Source organism: Mastomys coucha, unplaced genomic scaffold (assembly GCF_008632895.1).
Source record: "Mastomys coucha isolate ucsf_1 unplaced genomic scaffold, UCSF_Mcou_1 pScaffold15, whole genome shotgun sequence".
Lineage (NCBI taxonomy): Eukaryota > Metazoa > Chordata > Mammalia > Rodentia > Muridae > Mastomys > Mastomys coucha.
Window position 1 is genome coordinate 63,923,311 of NW_022196897.1, and position 25,902 is coordinate 63,949,212.

Genomic DNA, 25,902 nt, shown 5'->3' on the forward strand with positions numbered 1-25,902 from the left:
AACTGGAAGGCCCTCGACTTCAATGATGAAGCCTAATGTTGTATTTTCATGTATCTTCCTTTTGCTTAGAGGCTCGATGAAAGATGGAGGCATTTCATTGTCTTTGGGTTCAATGGCTTCATTGGGTGTGCCGAATGAGTCTGAACGCCATGTTTCATAAGGTGAACTCCTCTCGTCCGTAGGTGTATGGAAATGCTCATTTGCAGTGCTGTCTTCCCTCTCTAGCTTTGATAGGTTCATGCTTACATTTCTAGTATGGTTTGGTCCTCTAGTAGGAATAAAATCTCTCTCTAGTTTCTCACCTGGGGGAGTGGAAAATCTCTCCAGAGCTTCCCCTGGGGGAGTGGAGTATCTCTCCAGAGCCTCCCCTGGGGGAGTGGAGTATCTCTCCAGAGCCTCCCCTGGGGGAGTGGAGTATCTCTCCAGAGCCTCCCCTGGGGGAGTGGAGTATCTCTCTAGAGCCTCCCCTGGGGGAGTGGAGTATCTCTCTAGAGCCTCCCCTGAGGGTGTGGAGTATCTTTCTGGTATTTCACCTTCAGAAGGTGTTGAGTATCTTTCCCCATTTTCCCCAGCTCTTGAATTTGCTATGGATTGCGCAATCATATCTGAAGGCTTAAAGTATAAATCAGGCGACTTTGGAGTTTCTACAATGTCTGCAGAGGATGGTGGGCTATAGAACTGATCTAACTCAGACAGGTCCTCGCTGCTTGTGCTCCCCACATCAATTGAAATCTCAGACTCAGGAGAACAGGGGCGCCCTAGGGCTTCCTGTTTCTGATTGTAATATTCATACACAGTATTGAAAGTTACTTCTTCAACCTCCATTGAAGTGACTGACTCGCTCTGAACAAGTTGTGCCTTGTGTGTGGTGTCTCTAACTTCAGGCACCTCATACCTTCCCTCAGCAAGTAAGTACTGGGTTAGAGAGGTCTCAGATTCCCCCTCTTCAGTTGTTTGGGCCTCCTCTAATCTAGGGAGATTTTCAGGCAAACTCTTTTCTATTTTTTCTCCTTCCATGGTGGAGAAAGAGCTTTCATTTTGTGTCTGAATTTCATGATAGGTTTCTTCTCCAGAGGCCTCGACTGACTCACTGATCTGTTCCTTCAGGTCTTCCTGCTCTCCGGTCATCAAGAAGGGCAAGTCCTGACTCAGAGACAGCTGTCTCTGAGGCACGTCTTCGTATCCCTGAGTCACACCAAATGCTGGTCTCAAGGTGGGTCCTTCCTCCATTTCATGATTGTCCAAAACCTCTTCCTCACTCGCTGCTCTTTTCAACTGTGAGATGAAACTCTTATCTCCATTTTCTACAGAAGCATTTGTCTCAGAAACAGTTTCTTCCTTATCAGCAGTTGGAGTCTGAAATAAAGCCCATGATTCACCATGGACCACTTCAGAAAAAGACTCAGGCACGTGATCAGTTTTTAAAATTTCTGTGTTTTCTTCCTGGGCATATTGAAAGCTTTGGTAGATAGAAATCTCTTCTTTGTGGCACATTTCCTGATTGTTCTCAGTTTCTTGGCCCTGGAACACCTCACCTGGATCATCGATGTGAGAATACATTTGCTTTAGATCAAAGACAACGTCTTCAGCATTAGCCATTTCTGAAACAAGTTGTTGAGTTTTTAAAGTGCTTTTATCTTGTTGGCCATTAGTCAAATCTTGGAAATTCATGTCTGCACTTTCTATCTGTGAGTGAAACTGCTTTAGGTCAAATGTCACAGGAGCCTCAAGCTCAACCTTTTCTTGGTCTAGGGGAAGCATTTCTTCCTGTCGTCCCCTCTCTTCTATTTCAAGTTCCTCATGAGCTTGAGAGTTCAGCTGCTTCAAATCCATTATGATGTTAGATGAATCTGCTTCTGTGCGTGAAGCTACTTCCTCTGCCTGTTGCATATTGCTCAAGCCTGATTCTTTTTGCTTTAATGAAAACTCTTGATTATCCCATTTCTTTTTCGGGGCTGTAACAAAGGATTTCTTGGTCCGTCTCTTTTCTAAAACTCCCTTTTCTGCACGATGCAGCTTTTCAAATGCAATGATCTTATGCTTCACCTTTTTCCCTGGGTAGTATCTTTCTCCTTCAAGGGCTTCTTCATAGGTAAGGACAGATGAGTCTCCCACAACATGAACTGTGTCAGAGGTTCTCTTGGGGTGTATACTTAGCACATAATCACCTTGAGAATGCCCTTTCATATTTCCTTTTTCTGGTCCATGATGTCCAAAATCATCTCTGACTTCATGTCTAATGTTAGCTTCTCTGAAATCATCAACAAATGGGTAAATGGTAGCTTCTGCTTGGAGTGACCGAGACCTCTCACCTATATGTTCCTCATCTTGGCATTGTAGGAATTCAGTTCTGTGAGGCTTATCAATGTCTGTGGGTCTAGAAGCACACTGCATAGACTTGGATAGATTTTCACTAGAAGTTGGACAGTATACCTCATTTTTCTTGTCCACCTGCCCAACTGTCTCAAGGCTTTGAAAATACTCCCTTACAGTGTATTCTTTTATATTTGATTGGGAAGCAAAAGGACCAACTAGATTATCATAAAAATGTGTCTTTACAGATTCCTCCTGAACTTGTGTTTGTTGATTTTTGGAATATTGTGCATAAATTCCACTTATATTTTCCAACTGATTGTATTCCCTATAAGTGATGGGTTCTACGGTTAAATCTAAAATACTCTCAGCTATGCCTGAATCGTTTTCAGCCACACATTGATACCTTCCAGAGTCATGTGAATTTACATCATTGATATATAATCTGTAGCTACAATTAACTTCTTCGATCTCAAACTTTTGGTTCAGCTTTACAAGAACTCCATTATGAAACCATGTGACTACTGGCTGAGGCTCCCCCGATATTAAGCATTCAAGCATTACAGAATTCCCTTCCCTACAACTGGCACTCCTTGGCATTTCCTGTAGTATCTTTGGTGGCTCATTAGTAATATCAGAGGAGAATATAAATTTGTGTTTTGGTGACTGGATGGCTTGATCTCGAGATGTTACTTCCGGCTCTAACTCAAACAGTTCCCTGTATTCTTTGTTCTGTTCTGGGGTTGGGGTGGCTGCGGTTATCTGAATTTCTACAGGGAAGGAGAGTAGCTCTCTGTCTTCCGAAGGGAGTTCTGGGAGGTCAGTTTTTAACATAGGAAGATGTTCTTGCCTCTCTTGACTAAAAGATGTGTGAATCCTTCTTGCCTGGTCAAACACCAAGGCTAGCTCTTCATCTTCATCTGTGTAGTCAGGCCACACTGGGACCTTATGAGACTGGGACTCATACCTTGGCTTTGCTCTCACTCTAAGCATACTGGTTGCTTTTACTGTTCCATACTGGTTAAACAGCACACAGGTAACAGAGCCTCCATGTTGGAGCTGTACAGAAGGAAAGGTTAATGTTGAGTAGTTCTCGAATGTATGAGTGGTAAAACCTTGACTACGCGGTATGGGCATCTCATTGTTGTACCATGTCACAATGGGCTGAGGGTATCCTTGAAAATGACACACAAATTTACAGCTGTCACCCTCATAAACTTCTTGAGATTCAATATCCTGGAGAAATGAAGGTGGGCAACGTTGTGGATGTTTTTGGAAGTAATTTTCAAAAGATCTTGTTTTCTCCTCATGTTCCACTTTGAATTCTTCCACTTTTGTGGAAGCAGGGCCTTGCCCCTCTCGCCAACCTCTCTGTGTTCCTCCTCCACTATCTACATCTTCGGTGTCTTTAGCATCTACAAATGTATCCAAGGACTCACTGGGATATGGCGTGAGAACTTGAGACATCTTTTCAGGAGCCTCACATATCCCTCCACTCTTATATCTATGCATTTCCTCACTAGAGGTGAATATTGATGCTTCTCCAATCACGGTGCTGTTCACAGACTCTTCAAACCACTCCATGGCTTGCAAGTTTTCACCTACTAGGGCATGCTCATACAAATGGCCTTTCGGGAGGCTTTCTTCAAGAAAGGTCTCTTGGTTCAGGGTATTTTCTGTCTGGAGATCTTCATCACCAGTGGCTTGGACTCTTGAAGGAGGTTCTCTGTCTTGATGTATTTGATTTGGAAGGGAGTATGGCTTCTGGATGACTCCTTCTGCTGAGTTATGGACCCTATCCCTGTCTTCAGCAAACTCACGAATAAACCCACACTTCCCTTCCTCTTTAGAGAATGGAGTATCTGTAACAATATCCTCACTTCTCACAGCCACTGAGTTTATTTCAGATGATGCTTCTAAAAGTGATAATTTCTTTTTCTCTAAGAAGATTTTTCTTGCCTCCCGTAACCGCTGCAATTTCATTTTTGTTTCCTCATCTAGGAAACTCTCACCTACACTCAGGCATCCTCTGATGTCAAATTTGCTTTCTGACCACTCGTCACCGTACACATAGTCGGCTCTCCTGACAGGGCTCGCTGTCCTAAAGTGTATGGTTCTCACCATCCCCTTCTGTTCCACATCTTGCTTTTTGTTAAAGGGGGAGCCAGTAAACCTCAGGCCAACCTTTATCCTCTCTTCCCTCCTTTCACCTAGACTCCCTGCGTTTTCCCATGTCTGTTCTGCCCTTTTCAGAAATTCTAAGTATCTCTCATCTTGCCCTTTCTCGATAACATGCAGTGATGCGCTGGACTCAGCAGACCCCTCACTATTAACTGCCAAGAACCTGTAACTGCCAGAATCTCGGCCTTGGACCCTTTTCACCTCTAAGCTGGAAGAGTGTTGGTGTAAGTCATTCTCGGTTCTTATGACCCGACGGAGACCTGTTGGGATGGGCCTATTATTATGAAACCAAGTCATTTCTGGAGTTGGATAGGCTATCAGTCTACAAGTAAACACAACAGGTTCACCCTCTAAAGCATATTGAAATGTGAGTTTTTGAGTAAAAGTAGGCTTGAAATATTCAGGCCAGGAGCTTGTGGATGATATTCTATTTGCATATCTCCTGGCCATCAGGGAGTGGTGGTCTATGTCTTCAGAGTCGGAGAAGGCTCCTCGTGCGCCTCCTGCACTGCCAGCTTCCCCCTCAAAGGCTTCTTCTGAAAGAGAATTAAATTACAAAGCATTTTACTATTTTCCACAGCACTTGGAAAAGTTGAAAATAAATGAAATTGTAAAATAGGAAATGAAATGAAGTGCATGCTACAGAGTCTCACAAATCCATAAAAAAATTCACTCACCATATTTGTTCGAATAAACGCAACACCATGCTCTGTTTAAAAGATTCTGACACGACAATCGTTCGTTGTCTGGTCTTTTCTTCAGACTGTTGAAATTTCTTCTTGAACAAGCAAAAGTGCATTTCAAAAGTAACATATTCCTGTGTATATTTGTTTTGTGAGCAGAACAACTTTGCTATTTTGATGGCTAAGAGGGAAATCTTACCTGACTTGCAGAGAGTAGAATAAACGCCCTTTCTGATCCTTTTGATTGTAGATGAAAATATTAAAATTTTGATAGTGAACTTTTTAAAATTATATAGAACTAAAATCATAAATAATTAGATGACATAAAATGAGAAGGCGTTTATTCGAACTAATACAGCTATAAAGTCACAACGGTATGCAGAGTAAAGCAGGCAAGGGTCACATGAGAGAGCTATCTGCAAGCCAGTGTAAGAGGCATATCATGTTAAAGTGATCTGTGTGCATGAGGTCTACACCAAGAATGGGAATGTAAGGTTTTCACGCACCCTAAAAAAGTAGCATTTCTATTATAATTCATTCATGACATTGCATTCTGGAAATGACAGGTTAACCCCCATTGTTCAATTCACCGTGATTTTGAAAACAAACCTCTACTTCCATGATTTCATGCATTAAAATGACACCCGTTCATAGTACACACTTTTCAAGATGGCTGCAAACATAAAGCTGATAAAGTTTCCATGTAAGATTTTTTTTAAAATTACCATCCAACAATTTACTGTGAAATGCACATAACCGTCAGCATACTAAACCAGGCATGCGACATAGGAATATATTCTCAAAGAGATATATTTGTACATCTATGCCATGTCCTCAAAAATCCTAAGAGAAATCATTAGGTCAAGGATTCTGCTAATCCTACAGGGTTTCTACTTTAATCTCACATTCATCATAACAATACCTTTCATCTCCATTTCAATTTGCTGGCCGATCCTCTCATGTAAAATTGACTCAGGGGCTAAAATAGAAAAGGAAGGAGACACCTGGGTGAGTAACTGCACACAGCTTCTGCATCGACTCATGTGATAATTGTTGCCCTTCTGTTGTAAAAATAGAAAATGCACCCCACCAAAATACCCATGCCAAATGAATCGATGAATGGATAGATCACAAATTATTACAAAGAGTTGTGTTCCACTCCCCCATGCCTTTACATGCACCCAGAAAAGCAACTCCAAAACTAAAAATACTCTCTTCATCATGTCCTGCCAACTGCACACTTGATAAGATGTGAAACCACATTTATTACGAACATGCAATTGATTGCTTGCTACTTGTATTTTTTCCTGCAGAATAAAGCATTTTTTTTTTTTTTTTTACTAGTAAATGATCCCTTGAGTTGAACCTGTTCTCAAACTTGGAACAATACATCATTCAATTACACATCGACCAGTGAACACAGACTTCTCAACTCTTTTTTTTTATTATACAAAGAACAGGTTTGGGTTTGGGGTACAGTGGTCTCAAGGGCAACTTCCAGGACAAGGTTGGTATGGTAGCCTGGGACAGTGCTTTAATTCCTGTAGCACTGGCAGTGGCTATGAGGGCTTTTCCTGCATTTCCTTATGATCTTTGGCATGATATAAGTGACAAACCTGATGTTTTCTTTAATGATTCTTTTTACTCCATGGATTGTCTTAGTTTGTTAGTTTCAGACACTAAAGGTATTGTTACACTCTTAGTATCTGAATGCAGTAACTTTTGTAACTACTCTGCCTTGTGACTCTTTTGCCAGTTAGGGAAAGCCATATGCTAGTTGTGTTTGGAAGAATACAGCTCACGATGAAGGCCAAGAAGACGGATTGTCATTGGAATGAGAAGGAAAGCAGTGTGTTAGTCCAAAAGTAACATTTGATGTTTCTATTTTATTATCCACTAAAGACCACTGTTCAAATAGACTAACAAGCTCTTTGATCTTTACGGACAGCTATGCAGCCTATATAAATGATTTAGATCAAAATAAAAAAGGCACACGTAAATACTGACTTCATGTTAAATAATTAGATGCTTATGCTCAATCCTTCATTCTTCAAACACCTAAAAGTATCTCATCTTTAATGCTTTTTATAAGGGCAAGAAATGCTGTTTGGATTTCAAAAAAATATACTCTTGTTCCAATGTTTTTATAACATAATCCATTGTAACTGAATACAGAAGAATTCCTGGGTCAAAAGTACCCAGCTCAATCCACTCTATGAAGATGACATTTAGCCATCTTTGCTGTACTTTATAGAAGCAATCTGACAGAGTCATACTTCTTCCAATTCTACTTCACAGACAACTCCCAGTTGCACAATATGTCAAAACTATCACCTCTATCACCTACACGAGTAACAAAGAGCACCTTCACATAAACAATCATTCTGTGTGATTACCATGCTAGCCAAAAGCTTCAGTGAGATGAAAGCCAGTGCTCTGGACAGAGCCACTTCGTTTGCCTAGATATCTGAACTCCTTGTTATGGAACTAGATCCAGAGATTGCCATGGAACAAAATCTCAGATGCAGAAAAGACTCCTCTTTTGGTAAGAGGGGTTGCAGATGCAGTAAATGAACGAATGAGACTCATTCTCCCAATTGGCAAGAAAAATAACCAAAATTCAGTACAGATAGCTAGATGCAAGACAACTTTACTGTTCCCTTGTTATCTCTAATATCTATCAACCATTTGATGAGGATCAGGGAGGAACTTGTGGCTTCTTTCCCATAACCCCTGAGGATGCTTGACATCTGCTCGACCCCTTTCCATGTGACCCAGTAAAGGTCCTATAGATATATAACACAAGCTCCAGGTACTTCAAATATGATATTCTCATTGTATTTGTACCTAAGAGGCAAGGTTATGGGTAAGAGGAAAATTATGCTTCTCCCAGACAAATTTTTCTGTGCTCTTTCAGATACAATAGAGATTCAAGTACAATAACAACTAAAATCACGATGTTGCCACGAGAAAATTGCCATAATTTCAGGAGAATACAAGATTATAAAAGCAGTATCGTTTATAGAAAAATTATCTACAGACCATTCATTGTAGTCCAAATAACCCTGTTATTTTCAATATCCAATTTTTGTTTTCATGGCTTCCCCATATAAACCTAGAGCCTGCAGGCCTGAAAAGAAATGACAGTGACTGTCGAATGGGAAACTCACTTATCATTAGGGTAATCTGTTTAACTCTTACTATGGAACCAATTAAATTGAGATTCATCTCAGCACCAGACACAGTGAAAACTATCCAAGAAATAGCTGGCAACTATAATATTTTAGCCTTCTTTTGCATATTTTCAAGATTTGTCTTTGATAAATATTAGAAAAAGAAGCACATACAAAATAAATGGATTTCCTGATCCTAGATTTCAAAGTGAATTTGTACCAGAGAGTTAGTGTCTCCTACAAGTTTGGGCAACAACTTAGCCTATGTTCATAAAGTGTGTATGGGTTAGATGCTAGAGGTAGTTTAAGAAACATAATCACTGACTCGGTTTGGTTGCATAGAAAGCTTCATAAAATGATGAAGGCGAAAAGAAAAAAGTTGAACATAGCGAAATGCCGGATGGTCTCCTTTTGCACCCAGCACTACTGAGGTAATCACTGCACAGCACTACAGTCCTTGGCTTACTAAGCCAAACATTGTCTATGACAATGCACAGATGTTTCCATTCTGTGGCGGCTTCACTCTGATGCCTCTGTCATTACATCTTCATGAGTCTAGATCATATCAACAGAAAAGTCATCAAGACTACAGAGGAGCTGAGCAGTGTTGCCACGCTTCACAGTGATGTCCCAAAGAGGCAGGAGAGCCTTCAGTCTCCCCTCTTCTGGACTTTTCAGCAGATCTCTCTGATAACTCAGGACATAGTGAAACAGATGTTGCTGTGTAGCCAGAGCTTTGAGATACACTCAAGAATCTACTCTTCATATTTATGCAATGACCCTTGACACGACTTAATTCCTTTTGGGATATTTTGCTCTTCTTTGCAGTGAAAGAGGAAGGAGCTGCTGTCTGGAACTTTGTGGACTCTCTGATATCTTTCCTAGAACTTTGTCCATCTAGAGCTTGCACTATATATTTAAGCAGCACAACAAAGAAAGAAGGTTAAACTTTCTCACTTGCCTAGGTCAGTAACATAAATGGCATGGAAGAAGAAGATAAAAGAGACCATTGTCATATGAAAGCATCATGCCAGATGCAGTGTGGTCTAGAATGTAGGACCACACAAGAGAACATTCACTGCCAGCGGTCCAGCAATAGGGTGGTCATCGAAGGCTAATGCAGACAGTGTGGGATCCTGGCTCCTTCCTACTGTCATCTTTTCAGCCATGCAGAGTAACACAATCTGGTTCTCTCTCCATCTCCACCCATTTTTTTTCTTTGGCTGACTACATTTGATTAACCATTTGTTCTCCATCCTATACTTTAATATATTATTAAGCAGAAAGATCATTTGATGATGAAATTATGTTGATATCTTTGGCAAACTCCCTTCCAAAAGAAAACAGCCAAGCAAAGTTGCTGTCTAACAAAATAGTGGTTTCCTATTTCATGGAACACATACTCCAATCAGATTCAAGTATGTGGGTTAAACCTGTAGTTGGAGGCTTGGTGAGATGTATTGCATGTTAGCTGGTTAGTAAAGCGTGAATTGATCGAAGTTTACAGTGGAGCAAGCAGCAGGGGCTCTTGTTAGTAGCAGTGGGGTGGTAGACAGCAAATCAAAGTTCTTGGAGCAAGAGGGGCTTTACCTTTTGCAGTCACTGTGAGTGTAGCTGCACAAGTGGCTTCCCCAGCACTATTGGCTGCTCTGCAAGAGTATTTCCCAGCATGCTCTGGGTAAGCATCAACTATAAGCATTAAAGCCAAGCCTGTGGATTCCTCAAAATGGAAAACTACATCTTTTGATGGTAGAATTGGCTGGTGGTTATGAAACCACTGGATTGCTGGTTTGGGCACACCAGAAACCCTCGCGTGAAATCTGACTGTTTCCCCGCTGTACACCCTGAGGCTTGACAGAGGCTGGATGAAGATGGGCTTTTGGCCAAGGGCCTCCTTCTTAAGTGAAAGTGATGGCCAGGCATGCCATTGGGACTTTGATGTAACTTCTTCAGATTTGCTAAAACCTGAAAAGAAGCATGCGGTTTTTAATGCCTTTCTCTGTTTAAATAAAAACTCACTCCGAATTGTCTACTTCAAGTTTTACCACAGATTTCAGTGATGAGCTATAGTTCAATCCAGTCCTAATGCTTTGTCACTATTGAATCTAAGTCACAAATTCTTGACCATTTCCCAGACAGACAAGGCAAAATCAGATTAATGACTAAAGTAAACTCCACAGCTCAGGGATGTAAGAGTGGAGAATGCAACTAGATTTTGGAATTATTTTTCCCACTATGTTTATAAATCAAACTTTTCTATTTTTGTAAACCACTTTAAATTTTTTATTAAGAAAATATATAGCTGTAGTCCTTAAAATTAAAGAAGAAACTGGAAGCTTCCCCCAATTCTTATGTTTTCTGTATTCTTCCTATAGATTATGATTATTGAAAAAATAACATGATTGTGTGTGAAATTCTCTTATAATTTTTAATTTTTATTTTAGTGTATATGTATGTATGTGTGCATGTATATGTTTGTGTATATGTGTGTATGTGGTGAGTGTATGTATGTGTGTTTATGTATATTTATGTGTGTGTGTGTATGTGTGTGTGTGTATGTGTGTGTGTGTGTGTGTATAGCTGAGGAACAAGCTCAAGACCTGGAACATGCTAGGCAAGTACCATAACCACTGAGCCACACTCCCAGCCCACTGTTACTCTTGTTTTGAATTAAAGTCTTCAGTAATTGAGAAAGTGTTTCTGATTATAATATAACTAATGAACAGAAACATTAAGACACCTTAACAGTGGGGCTATTCAAAACTTAGGGGTCCCTTTAGTCTTGGTGAGTCTATTTACCTGTGATCACATCTGAAACTGTCTACTGTCATGCTGGTGAAATCAGAGTTCTGTCAACAGCACGTGAAGATGGTGTGATCTCTATCCTAGCTCAGTAGGAAAGTAAATGTACCCCATTTCCCCCAGGCAGTGTTCACGACAGTCTGATACATGCAGATCAGGAAGCAGAAAAGCCAGTGGAGATGGTAATACATCACAAATCTTTATGGAGAGAGAGCAGGGCAAATAAAAAGGCAAGAGCCCATGGAGAACAAGGGGCAGAAACTGTGCGACATGGAAATCGTGAATTAGAAGGACCAATGATTTATGTGACATCCTAAGTAACTCTTACTGGTATTGTGAAATTCTTTAAAGTCTCACTCTACCTTCCAGTCTCAGGGTGGCGGTGCTGGACACTTGGCCCACAGCATTGTTAGCAACGAAAGCATACGTCCCTTCGTCCTCTGGGTAGGCTTCAGCAATCTCTAACTGGTAGGTGTCTTCAAACTGTGTCATCCTGAAGAACCGGGATGGTTTGATTTTCTTGTCTTTGCAGTACCAAGATACCTTCAAATCTGCAAGAGGTAACACATTTAAATCTTTTAAATGAGTGGAATCTTTTTTACTTATCTGTACACACAGTCTTAGTTTGACCACAGACCACATTTCACTATTTAGCTTACAGATCTTATATTTTTCTTCTACACACACCATGCCTGTTACTGTCTCTCATCTTCAAGAATGGAATATGATTCTAGAAAGATCCAGCTTGTTCAATTGTTGAGCTAGTTGCAATGTTTCAAACTCTATAAAGTCTTAGTTTTATTCTTTAAAGATGATTTGTTTTTTGTTTTGTTTTGTTGCTTTTGTTTTTTTGAGACAGAGTCCCACATCTCCCACACTGGCCTTGAACTTGCTATGTAGGTGACATTGACATCTGGCGTCTCCTGCCTCTAAAGTCTTGATGTTTGAAATTTCAGGCATGTGATACCATCCCTAACTGTTGGTCATATTCTTTTTTGAGGCATTCGCATGCCATGCATGCCATGTTCAGTGGCTTGAGAAAGAGTTTATTTGTGAAGCAGTGTGAAGGATCTGGAAATTGTGGCAAAGGTATAGGATGGAGCGTGAGGAAAACATCTATACCAGCTTGCAGAAGGTAAAAAGTCAAGAAACAGATCAACATCCCACCAAGCCTAAAGTAGACATCCTTACATCTCTCCATTTTATTACCAATGAGCTGATGTCAAAAGGCTTTATCAAAATAGTTGTGTAGTAAATAACTGTTTTCAGATGGAGAGAGAAGAAAAAGCTCAGCGTTCAGGCATCTTAGACTCATTTAACTATTTCCCATACAATAATTTGGGCTATCTTCATACAAAGAAAAATACAAATCAAGGATGAGATGAAATGTTACTGTACTATTGTACTTTAAGAGAATATACACTTTTAGTTGGTTGTGCTTAGTGTCAGAACTGAGCCATCTCAATTTGGAACACGGTCAGGACACCATTTCTTATCTAGTACTATGTTAACTAGTAACCCATTCATTCAGAATTTTGGTGCTACTGTTGATCTATGAATGTCACCCTCCTCCCAGTGATAGCAACTATTTATGAACTACAAGATCTTCTTTCTAAGGAAACAATCTTTGATGTTCCTTAGGTTATAAGGTAATTAGAAAATGCTATGTGATGATATTGCTAGCTAGCTTTTGACCCAGGTCATGTCATCTAATCTCTCCGAATCCTGTTCCTCATCTATCAGATAGGATGAGTAAGAATTCATGGACTAAACACTGCATACAACAGCTTCAAGAGCTCAGTGACATATCACATACAGAATGGCTCACAAGCCACTGAGATCAGAGAGTTGTTAAAGCAAACCGATGCCAAAGGAGATCAGTGGTGTATTCAGTGAAAGACTACGGGCCTGTGATAGGCAAATGGCACAAAGAATTACATAGCTATTCCACAAACTAAACTCCTTGAGTGTGTGCATTTATGTGTGCACGTCTGTGTGTGTGAGTGTGTGTGAGTGTGTGAGTATATGAGTATGTGTATGTGTGTGAGGGTGTGTGTATGAGTGTGTGTATATGCCTGTGTATGTATCTGTGTGAGTATGTATGTGTGTGTGTGTGTGTGTATGCCTGTGTGTGTATCTGTGTGAGTGTGTATATGTGTGTGTATGCCTGTGTGTGTATCTGTGTGAGTGTGTATATGTGTGTGTGTATGAGTGTGTGTGTGTATGCCTGTGTGTATATCTGTGTGAGTGTATGTGAGTATGTGAGTGAGTATGTGAGTGAGTGTGTGTGTGTGTGTATGTGTGTGTGTGTGTGTGTGTATGTGACAGGAACTGCTAACAACCAGTGCAGTAAATGGAGAAAAACACAAAATAAAACCTTTCTTGGCAGAGCACACGGTCCATCTGGCTGGCCTGCTATGGTCTGTGCTGCTCACTGGCAGCTTGTGGCTTCTGTGAGGCTCCCTCCCCCAGTCTTCGACTCCTTCCCTCACACCCTTGTATCTGGCTCCTTGATTGTACCTTCCTACTTCCTGAATATTTTCTTTCTTAGCTCCTCTTTTCCCTCTGCCCTGGGTCTCCTTGCTATAGCTCTCATCACCACCCCCCAAGCTTCTCTCCTGGCCAACAGCCAGCTATTCCTTTCTGCCCAACCCAGGATTATTTCTAAAGGCAGGCTAGATTGTGCTGCTTAGAAGCTTATCACTCCTTGAGTTGCTCCTTGATTGCAAAGAAGATCAACTCTAAATAAAAACTCCAGGCACAAAATGAGGAGCACTCTGGTGTCTAGCCTTTGGCCTCTTGCCTATTCCTGCCATCACGTTCCAACTAAACGTCAACTACCCACAGATTTCGGGTTATTACATTCAAAGTTTTCTGTGACTTATAAAAGCTTCCTTCTCTGCATGTTATGCTGTGTGTACTCGGACCCTTCGACGCCTTGTTTAGTGCATACACCTTCTCCAGTTCTCTCTCTGGCAGACAACACTTAGTTTCTATGACAGCATATGTGACTGTGTGATCTAGTCATACACATAACCCTTCACCTCTTGGAAGGCAAAAGCTTCCTCTGCCCACCTGCAACACTTAGAAACTCAGCAGCAGTGGGGGCAATGTGTGTTGATAGAATAAACTCGAAGAAGATGTTTCAGAAACTAGTGGACACCTCTCAGTTCTAGATGAATATTTATTATTTTATTTATCTGTCACTCTCTAAGTCTCTAAATGGTACAGGCTTAATTCTTGTAGAATAAACTCTAGTAAGGCAAATGTTACATTTACACTTTTCCAAATTTCCTTTTCTACCAGCAGGGGGCACCAGAGACCATCAGCAGATAGCATTTCCCCCTGTGAGATGGCAGCCTCAGATTGTTGACTCAGAAGTACTCAGACTTCCTTCCTGCTCTGGAAGTTGGGAACAAAGGAACTTGAAAACTCAGAATCCTATTCAGTTTGTGGAAGGCATGACCCACTTAGGAAATACATGGTCAGGGTATGTTGGATAAATATTTTCAGTCTCAGGAATAAAACTTCATTAATTTGAAAGTTTCTGGAAGGTAGTCCCATTTCATGAACATAATTTATATCATATCAAAACCATGTCTGTACGAGGGTACAGAAATGTTCACATGTGTATAAACATTACCACTCATAATGAGTCATAAAGCTACAAGGTCTACTCTAATGCGACATCAATCATGCAGAAGTAATTCTTCTTTATTGATTTTAGAATTTTATAGAAGACCCAGAATGCATTTTTGTAACATTTAAGATAAAGCTATAATATGATTTGTAGACTAAAAACCATTATACACATACCATTATAATTATTGCTATATCTGGTGACATGTGTCTTTCTGTGTGTATAAATTTTCCTCTAAAATTCAATTCATAAATATATTTACTGTAGATATCATACATCTCATCTTAAATGAAATGACTGCATTAGAAGAACATCACTGAGCTGCTGACACACACTCGTATTCAGAATGTCTCAAAAACTAGCCTTCAGAGACACAAAGGCCATAGAATCTGCCCACATTTTCTATCCTGTGCTAGTCTCCAAGGCTCTAACAGATGAATGCATTAGCACCGGCCACTTGGGAGCCATGCCTACAGGTGCTTTACATACATCATACTTTAATTATATTCATATACTGAAACAAGTCTATTAGGTTCTTGAATTAGCATCTCCATCCCAGAGGAGGATGCTATTAGGTCAGAAGATCTATCGAAACACTAACTTCTTTAGGAAAATAGCTGTTGGCAAGGCAGAAATTGGGTTATCAACTAATGGAAGCAGCATAATAAACAAAACAGTAACTACCAAGTTTTGAGAATTTCCCTGTAGTGTTGCTCCACACATCACACACACACACACATACACACACACACACACACAATGCCAAGAAAATGAGGAAGTATTTTTTTCCATCTGGGGGTAAATCAGTCCTTTATTCCTTTGACTTATAGTGCACCTGAGCACCTGACTCATAATCATATTGACTTAGAGCACCTGAGTTCATAATCATACTTACACTGGTTTTTGTTTGTTTGTTTGTTTTAGTTATTTTTTCAAAGTTAAGTGAGGGGAATGCCCACAATTAAAACTGAAAGCAGATAGCTATGGTTGACTGGTAGTTATATGCCAAGCATTGTGTTAGATGCAGCCTTGAGTTTTTCTTCACTCGGCCTTACTGATAATCTGAAGTGGCTGATCTTACTCACGTAACAGCCACGCATTTCATCCACCAGCAGCTTTTCCTTTATTGAGTAGCTACTGTGGACAAGGTAGTCTTCCGAAGCAGGGACTCTCTTGCTTTTCTGCACCCTCTTTCCTATTAGGAGGCCCTACTCTTATTTTCAAACACCAGGTTCTAGACACTAAAGCCTAATCCCTGCCCTTGTGAGATATACATTCTAAGATTTAATGGAATAGTATTTTCATTAGGTTCATAAGAGACAGAGGACCAAAGAAATCATATGGATTCACAGTTCCAATCTCACCTTTGATTTTAAAGCTTAAACTATTGTCCACAACAGGATAAATACCTTCCATATGCATTGTCCATAGACATAATACCTCAGAAATAAGTGATTTCTCCTGAAATCTATGAAACTGCTACTGTAATTGGATTCATAACAATTGAAGTTTTGTTATAATTTCTCAATTAAGAGATTAAAAATGTAGCCACAACCATAAGGAAACTAGATTTTTTTAAAGATATTTGTGGGAAAAAAATCTTCAAAGGTTTTCAAAAGGAATAGTTGTACCACCTTAACCATTTTCAAAGGTACAAACCAGTAATATGTAATGCGAAACAAAATGTATATTTATACAAAACAATAGTGTGTGAATATATATGTATATATATATAAATGATGACATAATTCTTAAGTAAATACTTTTGATATATATGCTGTTAGATTTCCATTTAGGGTCAAAAACATGATTTGTGAGAGATGTTTATGAGGTAGGGAAAGTTGAGAATATTATGCTTTACACATTCTCTGTAAGCTCCAGTAAGGACACATTTTTATTAAGTGCCTACCTGTCCCTGAAACTTGGCACTGGAAACGTGCTGGGCGCCCCTCAGAAGTAACTGTGTCCTGAAGTGGCGTGACTATGGCAGGTGGGTACACTGGCATTTCCTGGTCCGGAGATACACCTTCTGGAACTAAAGGAAGAGAGAGGACCTTAGAACTTGTCAAAGTGAAGTCCCCACATAGCCCTCCCAATTGGGCACCACAAGACAGTGCTTTCAGAGTTGGGTCCAATCTATTTTTACCACCCTGGGAGAGCTTCTGGCTGGCTTCTAAGGACCTCTCTGTAAGCTTGGGAATCCCAGGGCCTTCCTACCTTCCACAGAAAGAGAAGCTGATGTTGTGGCTACTCCGTAGTCATTCTTGGCTTCACACGTGTAGACAGCTGCATCCTCTGGGAAGGCCTCAATGAGCAAAAGTGTGTACTCCTGCCCATCATGGAGAAATTTGCACTTGAAGCCAGTGGAGAGCAGCTGCTCCTCCTTGTACCAGGAAATTTTGGGCTGTGGTCTGCCTGATATCACGGCGCAGAAGCGAGCGGGCTTGCCAGACTGGACGGTGACAGGCTGGAGTTCCTGCAGGACTTGGGGTGGTTCTGGAGCTAGAGGACAATGGCAGAAAACAGTCTGTGAAGGAGGAAGAGGCAGCATGCAACCTACACTCATTTGTTTCAAGATGGTTCATGTGTCTAGAAACCAAACCTCAGTGTTGTGACATCTTTACTTGACTCAAAATATCAGAATATTCTTTATGCTAAGAGGGATTTTTTTTTCTTTCAAGGAAAGGAAATAGCTTCAGGAAGAATTAAAAAAAGTGTTTCATGGAAGGTGTTGAGAGTCCCAGGTACCTAAGTCGAACATCCTCATTCTGGTTTGTTGTTGGGGCACACTAATAGACAACTAAAAATCTAGAATATATCCTACTTATTTTAAAAAAATCATTTGGGCAAATTCCATGGTGGAGGGGCTTTTCACATTCAGATCTGTTTGCTTTACAAGTATTTATGTGTCATGTATTAAGTCACAGCTGCTCTGTTACATACAGAGGCCAATAGGATACAGCCTGTAAGCACTGACTGGTTGAATATTACTCTATAACAGTAGAGTGCAATTAAATAGATTTAACAAAATTCAGCTTTATGATTATGCTAATTGGTGTATACTCTCCGTGTTGGATGAGGAGACCACAGACAGAAAATAAAGGCTGGCACCTGGCACTTCTTCACTTCCCTGTGCTTCCATGTCCCTACTACTACTGCAGAGAAAACAAAACTGGGTGTCATGACAACTGCATCTCCCAGGGACACAGGGGAGCATGGTTGAGGGACCATCTTTCTGAGTGCTGAAACAGCTCCCAGCTCCCCTCCATCTGACTCAAGGGAGTTTTGCTTCAAGACAGCCAGGGGTGTGGCCGGGAGACAGGTTCTGTTCTTTTCCCTGTGTCTAGGTTAGGTTCAGGTCTCGACAAGCTTTAAAGTCAGAGCTAGGGTTTCTAATGAGGAGAGCAGAGATTTGCTGAAACCCTCCTGAGGACTGATAGGGAGCGCCTGGTAGTATGAACAATTCTAACTCCAACAACAAAGCATTGATCTTAGAGCCTGGGGCGGAGAGAGCCTCATGCCACTGTGCCTGTGGCTCTCTAAGTACTCTATGGTCTCAAAGGAGAGCTTTGGTTTTTCCCAAGCTTTGCACTGAAGGCTGAAAATGTCCTCATTGCTTATATAGTAGCGTTCAACCATTAGGACAGAGAACTACAACAACTTAATGCCGTATATGAAAAGCCATCTGGAGTATATGGTAATTGATACACAGTGGATGTTCAGTAGTGTCAATCAAACAAATGGAGTTCTGGCCAGCAGGTGCTTCCTGAAAATGACATCTCGATAACCCTTTCAGCAGCTGCTCTCTTTTTACCACAGGGCTGATATGAACACATAAGAAGTTATACCCAAATGAGTGCCAGGGGTTTGTTAGAAAACTCTCAGGCACCACTACTGTACTATAGGCATATGTTGAAGTCTAACTGCGTACCATTGACATAGAGAGTCACAGAACTCCTGTTTCTGCCTGCCACAAAGGTGTATTCGCCTGCATCACTGTGTCTTGTTTCCGATATAAACATCCGGTGAATTCTTCTCTCCACCACATATTGGTGTCGTTCTTGAACTTGGAAATTGATTTCGATGCCATCTTTATACCAGTGGGCATCAACGTCATCCTCATTGACTTCGAACTCCACAACGGCACGCTGCTTCTCAATGACCTGTTGATGAAGCAATAAAGAAAACGAGTGAATCTGATTTTAGTTCTTTTCATCCACTTCTAAAGCTATTCACTTACAGAGCATGAAAAAAAAATCAGTATATCGTGGTGCAACAAGTTGGCTGACTATAGTGCATTTTAACTTTTCCCTTCATAATTTGGATGACTAGCATTCAAATCTCTTATGTAGGGAATCAGCACCTGTGCTAATGAGGGAGGCTGCCCAAGAGACAATTGTTTCATTTTTAATTGCTTGTGGTTTAATAAATAATAACTGAAATGGTGGCATTTTGCATCTGGGGGCTTTTAATTATTATAGAGGTCTTTGGAGCTACTCCTCAGTCTGATCTCACATCATATGAACTATAACTTTATGGACTAGATAGCAAATATCAGCCTCAGTTTAAAAGTGAGAAAACCAAGGTTCAGAACTGGAAAATAAGGGGAAAGAGACTCGATTGGGTTGTACGAGTTTTTGCTGAAAGTGTTTTTAATACAACACAGGCTCTCTAAAGCATGATTTTTTTTTTCTGGAAGAGAAAAATGATGGAACTGAACTCAAAATTAATTTCTTGAAACATACTCCTTCCTCCCCTATGTCATTTGGAAAGATCAACACCCACAGGATAAGCAATGCAGGCACACTGGATGGTGGGGTGTTTGCATGAGAATGGCCTCTCTGGGCCTAGGGTCTTCTTATGCTCAAATGTGTGGTCACTAATTAGTGGAACTGTTTGGGAAGGATTAGGAGGTGTGGCCTTGCTGGAGTGGTTGTGTAACTGGGGATGGGCTTTGAGGTTTCAAACACCAACGCCAGGCTAAGTCTTTTCTCCCTGCCTGCTGCCTATTGATCGGGTCAGGACGTTCTCAGGCACTTCCTCAGCAGTACTTGGCAGTTTATGTCTCCTTCCCACCAGGATGATCATAATTAATTCTCTGCAATTGTAAGCAATCTACCAGTAAGTGCTTTCTTTATAACATTTGCCTTAGTCTATGTGTCTCTTCACAGTAATAGAACAGTACTTGAGACAGATGGTGAAGGTGGCTGATCAGCATCATTGCTAGGAATCACTGTTCACACTGGGACTACTCTTAGGCCCACACAAGCATGGACAAACACTCAAACCCTACATACCTCTTCACAGGAAAAAACCTGAGAATATGCTATCTCCTAGATTTTCTTATTGATTGCTAATGTGTGAGTGTCACAATTAAATTTTAGTTTGTGTCTAAATGGAGCTTCATGGTAAAGTAGTCATTTCTTCAATGGCAAAGTTTCTATAGCTGTTTTAAAAGTTAATATTTTATTTTATTTTATTTTATTTTATTTTATTTTATTTTATTTTATTTTATTTTATTTTATTTTATGTGTTTGGGTGTTTTCCATGCATGTATGCCTGTGTACTATTTGCATGCCTAGTGCTAGAAGATGCCAGAAGTGGACATCAGATTCCCTGGAACTGGAGTTAGAGATGGTTATATATTGCCATGTGGATGCTTGGAATAAAATTTAGGTCCTCTCGGGGAAGCATCTAGGGCTCTTAATGACTTAGCTATTTCTGCAATGCATCTACAGCTGTTTCCTCTGCATTTCTCTTAATGAAAGAAATTGGCTGTATAATGAAAGGACATACTTGTTGACTGACAAGGGGTTGAGATAACTGATAGCAGCATAAGAATCTAAGCAAACAGGGACAAGCTGATTTTAGTCTTTAAAATACTGTGATTAGAAAAGTTAGAAGTAAAAAAGAAAGCATAAGAGTGAAATACGAATGACTGATGATTTGTCAAAACCAAAAGTCAGTATGTAGACAATACCTGGACCTCCTTTTTAATGCTCCGGATGCGAACATCCCTGCCTTCTACAAAGAGGTTTGCAGTTGACATGTTGCCTCCTGCCACCACTGTGTATTTCCCAGCATCAGACATGCGTGTGGATGGGATCAGAAGGCGGTGGACATATTTCTCCTTCTGAATCTTTATCCTGTGGAGGGAAGGAAATGAGAGCTTAGTGCATGGGATTCAAAAGGAAGTTGGAATATTTGGGACACAGCAAAGCAAAGTGACTGACCTGTCTGCTATCTGAAGCTCTTGGCCATCTTTCATCCATTGGACAGTGATGTCAGGCTCGGAAACTTCACATTCAAACATGGCTCGTTTCTTCTCCAGAACCTTAATGTCCTTAATGTGTTTCCTAAATTCTATATGACGAGCTAGAAAACAGAGTGTAAAAAATTAGCATTTGATATCTTTATTGATATATGTCACATTCTATTTGCTTTATCCTTTTGCATGGGGGTCTGGTCCACAGACATGGGGCTGGATCCACCCCAAGATATCTCTGAACATAGCACAACTCAAAATCTATAATCTTATTTAAAACACTTTGAGAATGGTTTAGAATTTGTTTTGCAAATTTTCGCATTGTTTTAAACATGAACAAGACACCATCTTGTTACAATGCCATGTAAAATGAACATATGCATGTTTTCATTTGGTTAATACATGTGATGTACCATGGACACCCGGGCCAAGCTAATGTAGCCCAGAAAAACCAAAAGGTTAGACATCCTGATTTAATGTTTAATTTAACGGCTTCCCTGGTATATATTATATAACCATCACCATAATTTTAAAACCATTTAATTTTTCCCAGAAAAGCTCAGACAGCTCTTAGCGATCATATGCAAGAACACTTCCCATCACCTCTTGCTAGACAGAGGCTAATGATCTACATATCAATAGACTTGTGTATTAGGGCCATTTCATATAAATGGACTCACACAGTATGTGTTGCTCTGTGGCTGGCTTCATTCTTTTCTTAAAGTCTTTTCAGCATCTGCCCATGTTACAGCATGTGCTAGTAATTCCTTTTTATAGAATGTGCTAGTTGAAAGATTAAAACTCCCGTGGTATATTTGACTTTATTTCCCCCTTGCGGATTCATCTAGGAAACCATACCTTCCACATAAAGGGTGGCCGTCGATGTGGCTTTTCCAGCCACAAAAGTGTAATCAGCAGCATCTCCAAAGTGAACATTCCTGATGTTCAGCGAGTGTGTGAGCTTCTTGGTTCTCATCTGGCACCTGTCAGTCGACTTGATCTCCACGCCGTTCTTTAACCATTTGTAAGAGATGCCTTCATAGTTTACTGTCACCTCGAAAGTTATGGTATCTTTTTCTTCAGCATTGATGTCTTTCAGCATGGATGTAATCATGATTGCTGCAGAGGAGAATAAAAATGAGATGCCTGGATGTGCAGTGTAACAACATCTGGGCTGTAACAAGGGCAGAATGGGAGTTTCTAACGCTTTTTGTCTATGTGCTGATATAATTTAGAGATGGATGCTTTGACACTGTCCATGTATGAGTGATGACCAGCTGGGAGAATGACAGGGACAAAACGTGATAGACCCAGACCATTTTCTAGGGAGACTTCTGAGGATATTGTAATTAGAAACTCTTATGCAGAGAAAGAAGCTAGCAGAGACTCATTGTGAGCACACAGTAGATATTTTATCAAGAATGGTTTTAATAGATTCAGTGATTGTGGGAGAAGTGTAGGATTTGTAAGTCTGCTAAATATTTAGATATGTGTATGTGCATATATATACATCACACACACACACATATACATGCTCACCAATACACACATCTATGTATTTACTTACGGGTCACTGTCAGGGTAGCACTGACTTGGTCATTGCCACAAACAAATGTGTACTCTGCTGAGTCCTCTGTGCTCGTGTTCATGATGATCAGCTGGTGCAGTTTCCCCTGCACGACTATCTTGAACTTTTCACTCATCTCGATTTCCACTCCATTCTTCAGCCACATGGAAGGAACATTGAAGTGGGACACCTCACACTCGAAAGAGGCAGCTTTGGTTTCAGGAACCTCAATACTTTTCATAGTCTTTGTGATATGGAGTGCTGGAGGTGGGGAGAATCAGAAAGTGGCTCAGTTAATTCACTTTTAACCACAGATGAAGGAAAACATGGTAGTAAATCCATAAGACTCCCCGGGGAGATGCCACCGAGGCTGCCAAACACTTACTCTCCACAAATAGTTTGGCTTTGCACTCCAGCTGGCCCACCATGGCTGTGTACTCCCCAGCATCTGAGGGGGAGATGTTCTGTAGCATCAGTTTATGGACCTTTCTCTCTGAGACCAGTCTGTGCTTGTCACTTGGCTTAATCTCCACATTCTTATGGAACCATTTTACTGGCACAGTGTCATGGGAAACACTGACTTCGAAGGTAACTGTGGCGTTTTCCAAGGCAGTCACATCCTTTGGTTTTTTAATGATCTTGACAGCTAATGAAGAAAGTTGGAGAAATTCAGTGATGCAGCAAACACCATGATAAACACAGGTTCCACAGGTCTACAGATACAAGTTTGAGTCAACTTACTCTCAACATGCAGCCGGGCGCTGGCACCTAGCCTTCCCAGTTTGAAGCCATAGACAGATTCATCTACCATGGCGCAGTTTTTAATCTTCAGAGAATAAAGTGTCCCTTTAACTGAGATCTCATATTTGTCATTGGAATCTAGGACAACTCCATTTTTGATCCACTGGACCCCTTTGACGTCTGGGTGTGTGAGTTCAACAGAGAAGATGGCATCCTGCGTCTCTGTCACAGTGAGGTTCCTCAGAGTCTTCTTAATTTTGACAGCTGCAGAATTAAGAGTTGGCTTATATCAATGATGACCAGAAAGTCAAAGAAGTTCTGAACCTGGTCACTTCTAAGCCAGTCAGCTCGGAAAAGAACAGCTAGCCTTCATAAATTTCTACAATCCCTCATTTTAAAAGACACTTGGCAATCACTTAGGAAAATCTGAGCTCCAGTTGGAAGTGGACATTGTGCAATGATGTGTCTATACTTCAGTGATATGAGGTTTGCATATAATACACTAACAGCTTACTAGACTGATGAGAGATGGGTAAAAATGGAACGTGGTATCAGAGTGTCTGAGGCAGCTGTTTTCACATACTACAAGCAATGATTTTATCACAAACAAACAAAAATGTATCTGATGAAAACTTTGAACATTCTCATACAGGATTTATAATGAAAAAGTTGACAAAGTAATGATGTTTTAAACTGAACATGTATGTGACCCTAAATGCTCACCCACTTGACTTTCACAATGGGAGCAGTTAGGGCAGTAGCAGAATTTGGGAAAGGTGAGGTTGTCCCTATATCACTGACCTTCAACTTTCAGCTTGGCAGACGTTTTGGAGGTCGCCACCTTGTAGGTATACTCTCCAGCGTCGTCTAACTTGGCGGCAGCGATGACAAGCCTCCTTTTGTGGCCATCAGATTCGCTTCTGAAGTTGTTACTCAGAGCCAAGTGTTTTCCATCCTTCAGCCATTCTCCCTCAGATTCAGGGTTGGCAACTTCACATTCAAACACAGCTTCTTGGGATTCAGCCACAGTCTGGTCTGTGAGTGGCGTGGAGATGGCACCCCCTTCAGAAGAAGCAGAGGACACAGGTGAGTCCTTTCAAATATTCACGGACTAAAGAAGTCATTGCATAATTTCATATCCAATGTCAAATTGTAAAACATGATTTTAAACATAAATTTAGAAAGTACCAAGAAATTCCTTATTTTAGGTATGCATGACTAGAAAACAGAAAATACATTGTGCAAAGGGGAAAAACAGTTTAATACAGAATTCTGAAATTCCTAACACATAGCATGACACACAGACAACTTTCAACTCAATTTCTTGCTTTTGAAAGCATGCTCATTGGTCCTTTAAGAATTATGTCCTTAGTATATGTTTGTCATTTGAGAAAATTTTGTCGAACAAAATGTCAAAGTCAATAATGTGTTTACTGTTTGCTTATTTGAGGCACTGCCTTCATCTCTAACACAGTATGACCCTAAATTCATGGGAATCCTTTTGTCTCAGCCTTTTAAGTCCTTGGAATTATAAACATAAACCTATAATCATGTCCAGGATTCACGTGTTCTTAAAAGAAGCATTAAATATACATCTTATATATCCCAGATCCTTGGCTTGAAAGTGCCATCTCTTCTCCAGTGTTTCTACTGTAAAGTCTCCCTATCAGCATGGGGTAAGAGTCACTGCTTTAATTACTTAGTTGCTTGGGCATCTGTTTTCCTCTAAATTCTGAATTCTTCAAGAAAAGACACACATCCACTTTACTCTTGTGTTCTGAGTTTCTAGTAATATCTTGCATATAGTAGATACTTTTAAAATGCCAAGTAAAATCACATAGGGTTTTAAAGCCTGTATTTTTAAATACTTAAGATGATATTTAAAATATCTTATAAAAGTAAAGGATTTGAGATTTTCTTTTATGGCCAACTCTCTAAGGAAATGTTATATCATAAAGTATAAACCATGAGACTTTCACACCAACTAAAAACACACCTCTACCACATGATTGATTGGCTTATATACAAGAATGGTTAAATCTGTGAATAGTGCCCCGATTCCTCAACACTCAAATGTAATGAACTAAAAATGTTAGTGATGATTTCTACTTCTGTGTTGACAAGCAGACTATAATTATGAATCTTCATTCTAAAGCCAATAATTTCTGCCAAATAGGAAAGGCTGAGTATCCTCTTTATGTCATAAGAGATACACAGATTAAGTTGTTTTGTAATAGAAAATATTCATTGAGTTCTCAAAAACAAAATAAGAGAAAAACATTTTAAGGAGCAAGAATACTTAAAAAGAAACAAATCTTTATTGAAGCAAAGTTAAAACAAAACTCAGTTTAGCAAACATTTACTGATCATCTATCTTGAGGCATACACAGAGAAGAGAAAGAAGCAATTAATTCTATATTCAAGGGCTATATGCTCTTGTGTAGGAAAAGAAACAGGGAATAAGACAAGTGTTTAATAAGGACATTGAAAGAGACTAAGATAAAAGAATCTTTGGGTTGGGGAAAGAAGTGGAGATG

The 25,902-nt window shown here is 40.2% G+C and overlaps 1 protein-coding gene across 21 annotated transcripts in view; it reads right to left on the reverse strand.

Annotated features, from left to right (window-relative positions):
* The window catches only part of Ttn (titin), a 269,568-nt gene that overhangs the window by 209,753 nt on the left and 33,913 nt on the right, over positions 1-25,902 (reverse strand). For all 21 annotated transcript variants that reach the window (XM_031370735.1, XM_031370732.1, XM_031370730.1 and 18 more), the window contains 12 exons: positions 24,167-24,427; positions 23,366-23,629; positions 23,010-23,270; positions 22,625-22,885; positions 21,916-22,176; positions 21,026-21,167; positions 20,773-20,938; positions 18,724-18,955; positions 17,010-17,294; positions 16,702-16,827; positions 11,515-11,703; positions 6,100-6,156 (listed from right to left, as the gene is read on the reverse strand). In XM_031370735.1, the coding sequence (XP_031226595.1) occupies positions 6,100-6,156; positions 11,515-11,703; positions 16,702-16,827; positions 17,010-17,294; positions 18,724-18,955; positions 20,773-20,938; positions 21,026-21,167; positions 21,916-22,176; positions 22,625-22,885; positions 23,010-23,270; positions 23,366-23,629; positions 24,167-24,427 (2,505 nt within the window). The remainder of the gene's footprint in view (positions 1-6,099; positions 6,157-11,514; positions 11,704-16,701; positions 16,828-17,009; positions 17,295-18,723; positions 18,956-20,772; positions 20,939-21,025; positions 21,168-21,915; positions 22,177-22,624; positions 22,886-23,009; positions 23,271-23,365; positions 23,630-24,166; positions 24,428-25,902) is intronic.